Source organism: Sesamum indicum, unplaced genomic scaffold (assembly GCF_000512975.1).
Source record: "Sesamum indicum cultivar Zhongzhi No. 13 unplaced genomic scaffold, S_indicum_v1.0 scaffold00372, whole genome shotgun sequence".
Lineage (NCBI taxonomy): Eukaryota > Viridiplantae > Streptophyta > Magnoliopsida > Lamiales > Pedaliaceae > Sesamum > Sesamum indicum.
Window position 1 is genome coordinate 4,420 of NW_011628264.1, and position 10,513 is coordinate 14,932.

At 33.7% G+C, this 10,513-nt stretch overlaps 1 protein-coding gene and 1 long non-coding RNA gene across 3 annotated transcripts; both read left to right on the top strand.

Moving 5' to 3' along the window:
• The first annotated feature begins 303 nt into the window (after positions 1-303).
• On the top strand, positions 304-2,351 carry LOC105180167. Of its 2 annotated transcripts, XM_020691595.1 has the most exons (4): positions 304-1,166; positions 1,270-1,434; positions 1,562-1,859; positions 2,232-2,351. In XM_020691595.1, exons 1-3 carry the CDS (start codon positions 399-401, stop codon positions 1,838-1,840), a joined length of 1,212 nt encoding a protein of 403 aa, XP_020547254.1. In that variant the 5' UTR covers positions 304-398; the 3' UTR covers positions 1,841-1,859; positions 2,232-2,351. The 2 variants fall into 2 exon arrangements, with proteins under 2 accessions (XP_020547254.1, XP_020547253.1); XM_020691594.1 differs by lacking the exon at positions 2,232-2,351 and having other exon boundaries at positions 1,562-2,054.
• A 6,653-nt stretch (positions 2,352-9,004) lies between these two features.
• On the top strand, positions 9,005-10,474 carry LOC105180165. The gene is made up of 3 exons (XR_849485.1): positions 9,005-9,050; positions 9,756-9,991; positions 10,136-10,474. It is a non-coding gene; the product is annotated as an uncharacterized LOC105180165 (long non-coding RNA).
• Positions 10,475-10,513: the final 39 nt, after the last annotated feature.

The following is a 10,513-nucleotide window of genomic DNA, read 5'->3' on the forward strand; positions in this document are numbered from 1 at the left end:
TTGGGATTTGGAAGACAAAAATCACTGTTCATTGTCAAATCATATATTTTTACATATAATATGTATATATATAAATATTTTATGTTTAATGTTGTATTTTTTGGAGACAAAAATATTGTCAAATCATGTTTGTTTTATATTATGTATATATATAAATGTATATATATATATATATCTTATATATAGAAAGTTGAAAAATAGAAAAACACGCAGATAATGTGTAAAAATACAAAAATAAATATTAAGTGTGTTTTATCTTGCCGCAGCATATTCTGACCGAAATCTTGTCTCACCTCTCAACAATTGAGGCTGCAAGGGTTAGCTTTAGTTCAAGAATTTTGACGACTACATGGCGTTTGCTGCCAAATCTTGTTTTCGATTATAGTCAGTTCCCGGCTATGGTGAATAAGGCACATTCTTTCTTGAGATTCGTCGACTGGACTGTTGCTCACCATGATGAATCAGATGTTAAAATTTTTGAACTTCAGCTCGGGCCTACCACTTATTGTGAGGTTTCGATCAAGTACCAATGGGTGGAATTTGCCATACAACACAATGTGCAAAAGCTTGTTCTTCATGGAAGAGTTTGTGGGACTCAAAATCTAGCAGATTCCATCTTTTCATGTCGGTCCCTTGTAAAATTGGAGTTGTCTGTACATGAAATTGTCTTATCTTGGCCTGAAACTATTCAGCTTCCAAACCTCAAGAAACTAAAGCTGAAATTCTTGCTTCTGCCAGAGATGATCACCAGCCAAGATTTGTTCTCAAATTTCCCTGCACTTGAAAAACTCTCCATGTTCTTCTGCAACGTTGCGTCCCTCAATGTTTTTTCCATTTCATCTTCAAGATTAACGGAGTTCACGATGTCTGCCTGTCTAGGGATGGAAAGCTGCTCGATCAGGCTCCAGACTCCATCTCTTTCTAAATTCATATACACCAATTGGGATCCAAGGGAAAGCTGGAGTCTTTCTAAATTCATATACACCAATTGGGATCCAAGGGAAAGTGTGTTGCACGTGCCTCCATGTGCATTTTCATTGGTGGTTGATGGTGATGATTCTCTCATGTGTAGAGGAAGCCCTGACGAGTTGAGTCAAACTGTTGTTAAACTCACTCGAGAGCTTCTTGGGACAAGTTATATCACTACAGGACGTTGGCTCATTCAGGTAATTTACATTGGTTTTCTTTGTAATAGAATCATGCGTGCGTAAATTTTTAGCGTGCACTATGGTATAAGTACTTATACATAGTTTCTTGCATTTGCTTCAGTATCTTTCTATGGTTCCTGATCTACCAAGGCGACTAGCTTCTGTTAGTTACAATTACTTGCTGACGCTGAACGTCAGGGTATGGCCAGTCGCAAGGCACGTTAGAACATTGATTTTGCTTGTTTCCAAATGCCCAATACTCTCCGTGCTCTCTATTGATTTTGTGGTAAGAAGAGATGATATTTCAGCACTCATAAGTATAATACACTTATCATGTGATTGATTCTGTATGGTCATATCTGGTTGTTTTATTATAAAACTACTCTTGTATTTACTGTAGTTTGTTATGCCAGATGCCACAAGGAAGAATTATTAACCGGGGGAATGGGGGATGTGCAGCAGATTATGGTGTGGGAGATTTTGGTGGCTTAAACGATGTTAGAATAGAGAATTTTGGAGGAAATGTGACAGAAATGGCGCTTGTGAGGCATTTGCTGGCTAGAACACCTCATTTACATATAATGAGGATTGAGATGAACCCTCTTCTGGACGACATTGATGCAGACTTGAAGATCCATCAGATACTTGAATATTGGAGAGCTTCTCCAAGAGCTAATATCATTTTTGACTAATGTCATGTAGTCATTGCAAGTAAACCCCTCTCTTTCTCTCCCGCACACACACACACACACTTGCAATTTTAGTACTAGGGTAGCAATTTTGATCGTGTTGAAATTGATTTTGGTAATTTGATATTGCAATTATAAAAATTTTCAATCGAAAACAATTTTGGCAGAAAAGCATAACCTGAATAGAAAAGTGCATGTGTTGTGCACATAACGTGCTAATTTGGGGTTTTCGAATCAATTTATGAATTTTCGACCATAATTATCTCTGAAGGACCCCTTTTTATATATTTACGGGACCAAAATTTTAATTTTCCCAAAAGGAAAGATAGAAACTTGACATTGTGGGTTTTGGGAATATGAACTGATTTTTGTTGTTAATTTTCAACATATGCAGCAGTGTGGTGGAAGACTGAAGCGTCAACACAAGTTGTGTTTGGAGTTGATGATGTTTGGGATTGGTTGTATGTTGTGCTTAGTTGTACTTCTGTTGAATTAAAGTCTAAATTCATATGCTTGGGTGAAAAAGACATGAGTTGTGTGTTAGTTATCTCTATTTGATATTATTAGTTACGTGTGTTGAACGTTATTCGTGTTATTTCAATAAAATTCTTATGTTATAATAATAAAATAAATTTATATAAACTAAAACTTAATAGGTACTTTATAAATAAAAATATTATTCTTACAAAATAAAAACATACAGTTAAAAAATAATATTGTCTTCTCCACTTTATTTATTATTTTTTTTTCCTATTTGTAATATATGTATATACCAATTTATATAAGTAAATGTTATAACTACAAATATGTCACTGACTATATTTAATGATAATTTTAATTTTTATCACTAATAATTATACATTGTAACGATAAGCACGACCACGATTAGTTTAATCGATGTCTAATTAAGGACAAATTGATGAAAGCAACACTGACTGATGTTGTCTAAAGACTCTTGAACACCAATCAAATCTAGGATTATCCGTAAGATAAGTCTTCAAGAAAGAATAATTATTTGTTTGAATTATCAAATTATTCTATAAGATGAGTTGGATTAATTGTTAATTGCCAACAGCCACTTATTTTATAACCTCAGAGAGGTTCAAATCCTTATCTTAATTCTTCGATTATTGAACTCAGTCAGTCACCCTCTGATTAATTAGTTTAATAGTATTAATTACTTTCATAATTTATTTTTTTCCAATTAGACTAATTATTAATGGTCATATGCCAATGCTACTATATATAATTATTTGACAAGAAGTTGAATTGTCCTCGTGATGCTTAGCTACCCAATTAGACGTCTAAACATATATAGACAGAAATTGACTTTGATAATCATTTGTGGTTAACTAGTGATAATTCATTATTAATCAAAAGTAATTAATACAACATTGTAAAAGCAAAACATTAATTGTTTTATCAATTGAAAAAAAAAATGACTATTGGCTATAATTTTAATCGCTACGGACTAAAAATCGCGGTAAATAATTTTTATTCACCACGGTTAAATAAAATCGATGCAAAAATATAGATTTTCCACCAAGAAAAAGTTTTTTGCCACTGCTAAATATTTTAGCTATCCTCGCAGATACCACGGCCAACAACTGCTGCATAGCTCTGGTCAATGACTATTTGCTACGACTATTTTGTTTTTAACCATAGCTAAATGTTACATTTTTTTACAGCATATGTTGTTTTTATTTCGCAATTTTTGACATTTAATTTGTTTTCCTCTGCTTCCGTTCGTCGTATTTACTGACCAAATTTGATCAAATCAAATCAATTCAATATATTTATCATAAAATCATTTATTTTTTTAATTATACATCAATCATATTATAAGTATATCTGATAAGAAAATGGAATAGATGAAATCAGTAGTTTTTATTAATTAATTATTTTTTAAAATTATATATGAATTAGTTATAGTATAATTATTTCGAATTTAACTGTTCTTTATTTTTCAATAAAAAAAATGGAGAAAATGAAAAAGGGAAAACTGACTAATTCTTTAACCTACTTCTCTTACGTCAGCTCCCTTTTCCTAGGAAGACTATTGAATTTATTATAGCAATTATAAATTATTTAATCATTTTATTCTAATAATATTATCCCAAAAAATTAAGTTTCTATTTTAATATAATCTTTTAATAATAGAAAAAACCATGCTAAATTAATGCTATGACATCAACCATTATCAATCACCACATTTTCAACACAATAATTCAAAAATACAGGTAAACTATATTCATCAAATTTTAATAAAAAAATTACAATAACTCAATGAATACATATTCATACGAAGCACAAACCTAAGATATCGTTTTCTTCTAGAGTTGCACAAATTTCTTTACATGCCAATAAATTTCACACCGTCAATTATTATGATGTAGTGACTAAAAAATCGAACATGTTACACCCACGTTTTGATAGGATTAAACGTATATCCTGACATATATGTTGATTATTATGTAGTTATATCTTGTTTGTCTGGATAGTAAGTCAGTTATAAGGATCTTTACCGACACACATGACACAAGTACAATCCTCTCTGTCTGGGGTTAATCACATCCACCTATCCTGATGCTTGACAATAATTACAAATATCTATTCGTTGTTTGAAAAATTACAATTACTCTTCTGATTTTGACGTTCGTCTAACAACGAACCATTCTATTAGCCTTTATTAGATTTTCATCAATTTTCTATAATGGACTTACTAAAATACCCTTTTAGATTATTTATTATAATTTTTAAATATAAATAATAAGAAATTATATGGACCACCTAAACCGATATCTTATGAGGGCTCCGAAAAAATCAAACCAATCATTAGCAACAGTGGAGTTACATCCATACAGCTGTGTTACGGAGGGATACCCCCATCACCCCATCCCCCCATCGATACAAAAAACTGAAGTTCCAATTTTGGTTTGATGCATGTAATAATTATTATTATATATAGAACTGATGACTCGGAGGACGTCATTACATTAGCTGTCTTTGGTCCCTCTATCCACACCATCATACCCATGTCAACAAAATTATCTCTAATTTCCCCCCATTCCCTTACCTCACGCATGCTTCCTTTTTCCTACCCACTTCATCAACCCTACATGCATCAATTATTTTTCGACAATTTTTATTTGAGTCAGGTTTAATCGAATAAAATTAATTATAAAGTAAGTATATTGTATTTATTATGTGATAATTATTTTTTTTAAATTGATTATACGATAAATGTGTTATACTTTCCATATGATTTATTCATATTTAACTGAATTGGATTCGAGCCAGAATTTTACATTATTTCCCCAATACTCTTCATGTTATATTTTTATTTTGTTTTAACTTTTATCTTAAATGTGCGAAATTTTGTATCATTTGTGTATTTTCAACAATATTTCATATATATTTATAAATTCTAGTAATTTATAAAGAAATTTTAATTGAAATCAAGTCGAGCAACAATTATGTTATACTTATCATAACATTGGTGCAAAGAGATTGATCAATCGCATAATCAGTACTACAATAATATTTGCTCTATATATGATTGATGAATGGATACCGGCAAAAAGACTTTTCAAATTTTGTAGTAAAGAATATGACACATCATTGATATTGTTTACATTACTATTATTAAAGTGTGAAGTCTGTTCCAATAAATTTGATATTGTTTACTATTATTAAAGTGTGAAGTCTGTTCCAATAAATTACATCCAAACACTGAAAACAAAAATTATTAGGGATAAAAGTATAATTTACAATAAGTTACGACACTTATAAACAGCAAGAAAATTCTCCAAATAATATAAATATTGTGTTTTGCACTTACTTTTTCTTAGAAAAAAAATACAAGCAGCTCTCTTACGATATTGTAAATGAGTAAATTACCTTTTTATGAAAAAAAAAAAAGGAAAATACATAGACGGTTAAGTTGATATTATTTTTTATAAAGAAATAATTTACTCATTTACAAAACTACACGAATTTAAATTCATTAAATCCCTTTTTCTTCTCTCATCTTTTCTGCACACGTTGGTTTAAAAATATTTGTGGACCAAGCTGAATATTTAATTATCAAGTATTTTGAGATTAAGATTATGTTGTTACCTTTAGATAATAAGGTTGATTAATGGCATTACTTTGATTTGAAAATTAGAAAGGCTATATTGAAATTTTTTGTCCTTTAATTAGAGGCATTTGGAGTTTTGGATGTTCAGAAAGTGAAACTGACAATTTGACCTGTTATCCTAGTAAATTTTGCGATTTGCTAACACACTTGGATAGAATTTATCCGAAATTGGCACGTGCAAGTTGTGTGCTGGTGTAAATTTGAGGATATCGCTGACCGAAAGTTTAGAAGTTAGTTTAGAATTCAAAGTTTGATATGATGTTGGCTATAATAAGAGATTTTAGAGGATTTTTCAGGGCAAGTTGCATATAATCACTAAAATTATCGATCAAGCCTGCAAGGCTTCCTTATAATGATACCTACGAGTCAGTTCAGTCGATTCGACACTTAGCCAATCGACCCACTGTGATCGCATAAACATCTCACATTTGTTGCTGGTAAAACACGACCCTCATCAAATCAATGAGACTCTCAATGCAAGCCTCAGTAGGACTCTCGATGCCTAGTCTCGAGGCCCTCGACTTAGAACATTTCAAACCTAACCTTGGCAATCGGTTTCATGACCACCATCCAATCTGGAGTCCAATTGTTGCATGGTTGTTAAAGTGGTTAGTGGACATCTGTTCTGATGTTAAAGCAGTGCTTGACGTAATTTGGTAAGCACAACAAATACGTGTGCCGAAGACGAATACTTAACATATTCATCGAAAAAATATTGCTTAAATAAAGATTGCATTAATGATTCTCAAAACCACCAATCCAATTGGATTTTGGTCACCCATTCAAACAATATCCCACTTGATCTTAAAGCCAATAACTCACATTTCCAGATAATAAGCAATCTCTGATATCGGCTAGGTCTTATGGACCTAATTTTTGTTTTTGCCAATATCCTACGGTCCAACCGCATATTACATCTTCCTATCATCACTCAAAGCAGATGCTGGTGTCTAAGATTTTTTCCTTAGGCCTGTGATGAGATCTCAGGCCTTTTACCTTGTGCGTAGCCCAGTTGTCATCCTCTAAAGTGACTACTAGTGCGGCTGTGCTAGGTAGCGTACCCAACAATCGTGTTTTTTTTTCGGTCCTAACGTTTTCCACTTATAACTTTAAAATTGCCATACATTCAATTTTTCATGATAAGGTTCCTTCTGGTATACTAATTGGAACTTTTTCAATATTACCACATTATCATTAATCTCGAATGTACGTTCTTTTTTAGATTAAATATTATTCATATGATCTCGGAAGCTACTATTGCTATAGCCATCCAGAATATATTTTCTATTAATGTGCGTCAAGAGCTCTTCTTTAGTCCTTACTCAGGTATGAAAGATAGCTCCTCAACATCTGTGTGTTGCCTTATCAGTGCACACTCGATATCTATTGTTATGCTAAAAAAACATAAGCAACATCGGGTTCAGTGCACCGAACAATATTACATGCTGCTTAAAGCAAAGACGTAGGGGATGTCAAACATCTAAGCCCCTCATCAGTCCATCATGACTGAATCTTGGATAGCTTATCCCTAGATAGGAATTCAATTCCTACTATGGAGAAATTTTTTAACAATGTTCGTATTTTAGACTTCCATAAACGTCTTTCTATCATTCCAAATGATTGAGACGTTCTAACATCTAAAACACTTGTAACACAATTGAGCTCGCACTGACCTTTCACCTTGTTCTTGACCAAGTCATGTACCTCAGAAGCGAAAGGTAAAGGGGCCGGATGCTGGAAGAAGAATGTTGAGAAAAAATCAAGTACTGGAAGCGCTCAGAGCACTATTGTTGCCCAGTTGATGTGATTTGCCACTAGATTCCAGCGTATTTCTTATCTGAGTTTCAGTCCCTTATATTCATTCTGGATTTATGCTATGCAACACTTTGTATGAAACAGCCTCCATACTCAACTTTAATTGTGCACCAAATTTGAGTGGTGCGTGCAATGCAAGACTCTTTATTCACAACATTATTGCTTCTAAGCTCACTATATTCTCTGCTTCTTAGTCTTTCTTGGCTCGCTTGACTCTCCTATAGTAGTGGAAAAATCATTAGTATCACAACAAAAAGGGGTTCATTTAATTTTACCTCTCAGCTTCTTCATGTTTTTCTGGATGGCTGCTTGATAACACCAATCTTCATCTTTGAAATTGAATCCAACTGTCCCTTGGGTACTTTGTATGAATGGATCAACATTTCTCTCCATGGACTGCAGATCTTTACAAAGAATATGGGAGCTGCTACTTCTGTTGCTACTCTACTCTGGAAGAAATATTTGCGAAACTAATAGATGTATTCATCTACTGCGCAAATACTCCTCAATTCAAGGCTGGGAAGAGCATGTACATATTCTCTAGCCTTTTCTGCTCTACTTCCTTTGATGAAATATATCTTGATAAGCCTTCCTAGCCGATCTGCTATTGCACTTTTTGGATTTCCGGCACAGATAGTGGCTTTTGTATCTTCTGGGTGTCACGTTTTGATAGGAAACAGATCCTCTTCTAAGGAACTCACCGTCCTCACTACATACTTATGATGACCATGTTTGAGACACGATCACCTCTTAAACAAATCTAAGATACAGTCATCGCATCCACACGTGACTGCTTTGATGAAGTATCCCTCTATTTTGAAACAAATTTTGGCATTGTTTATTGGTAAATTCAGTACTATTGTCACTTCTGATCTTTTTAACCTTACGATTGAATTGAGTTTCAACCATGTTTAAGAAGCATTCCAGTTTTTGTTGCACTTGAGGCTTATGAACCATCATGTAAATTCATATGGCCCTACTACAATCATCAACAATAGTAAGCATATATGTGCAATGTGTGACAAAATACTGATTATAAGGGCCCCAAACATCAATGTGTATGAGATCAAAAACAGTGTCAGAGTGATTTTCATTAAGCTGGAAATGGAGTCTGTTTTGCTTAGCAAGTGGACATACTTCACAGCATGTGAGTGGTTCATTCCTATCTATTTTAAAGGGCAAATGAAACATAACATCTTTACTAGGGTGTCCTAGTCTATTGTGCCATAGATCAGCATGCTTATTATCCCTTTTCAGGTATTTCAAGTCTTCAGTCAAAGGAGGGTACCTGCGAAAGTTATAGAGTTATTTGCATACATGCTGTTGGAGAAATTCTGAGAAAAATCTAAATTATGCAGAGCTTTCCTCACTTTAGCTTTGATTAATTCTGAAAGGCTGTTTTCACTCTAAGAAGAGCCTTGTGTGTTTCCTTTTCCATTGTCCAGGTGTGTATTGAATGTTTTGTTGATCACAAGTTTATTTGCACCCTTTCTTTGTTTCATCGATTCGTCATACCACTCCAGATAGCTGTTCAGTTCAAAGCATTGTTCCCTTATGTGGCCTGACTTCTTGCAGTACATGCAATACATCTACTTCTTTTTAGCAGCACTCCTTTTCTTGATGGGATTCCTGAAACCACTCTGTTTTCTTGTGTCTATAGTTTGCACTGCCATGACCTCTTCTTTGTCAAGTTCAATATTCCTGGCATTTACTTCCCTTTGTTTTTCTACTTGTAATATCATAGAATACACCTTCCCTATTGAAGGCAATGGATCCATTACCAGAATTTGATTGCGAATGTGATCATACGCATCGTTTAAGCCCATCAGAAATTGGATGAGCTGAGTGAAATTAGTCTTCTCTGCAAATTTGGTTCCAGAACTAACTCTTGCATTTCGTATAAAAGTGGTCCGTTACTTTCACCGAATCTTGCTTCTAAATCGAGCCAATGGTTTCTTGCAGAAGTGGTGTATAAGAACGCTTCAGCAATGTCCTTCGAAATGGAGTTAAGAATCCAGGTAATGACCATACAGTCTGTTTTCCTCCATTGTTTGATTTCAGTTTTGTCCTACTCTGGTTTGGGACATGTTCCATCTATGAATCCTTCTTTTCCTCTAGCACCAAGGACAAATCTGATTGATCTGACCCAGGTGAAATAGTTGCTTCCATCTAAAGGGGTTGTCACCAAGCTTATGGTGGTATGATCGTTGTTCTGCAGTTTTATGTTTTCTAATAATGGTTTCGCATCATCTTGCTTTCTTATTTTTGTTGGCTTTTTGTTTCCCTTTTTTTTTGAACTAACAGTAATTATGGATCTTTTTCTGCTCTTGATACCATGTTAGAATTCAAGAACTAGAGGAAGCCATTAAAGAAACGAATTGGGCGAGTATCAAAACAGGAACCAAGAACTCTCTTTATTTTATTGAATATCTGAAAATTTAAGTTGCAGAACACAGGGTCTCCAAACCCTCTTATATACAAAGGAAATAAACTAACTTCTCAACTAACCAATAAGAAGGAGTCAAACGGATACAAGAAAATGTAAATGGAAAATTGCGACTTTATAAGTGTTAGGCGTTTTTCACTGCAGAAGCTCCTTCTTCAGTTTTGCTCTGTTTCTTCTACCAGACATCAGCTGGCAGACCTCCATTAATCTAACTCAAATCTCTCGAACTTCAGCAATCACCATATTTGGGTATCCTGAAAGTGCTACCCCCTCT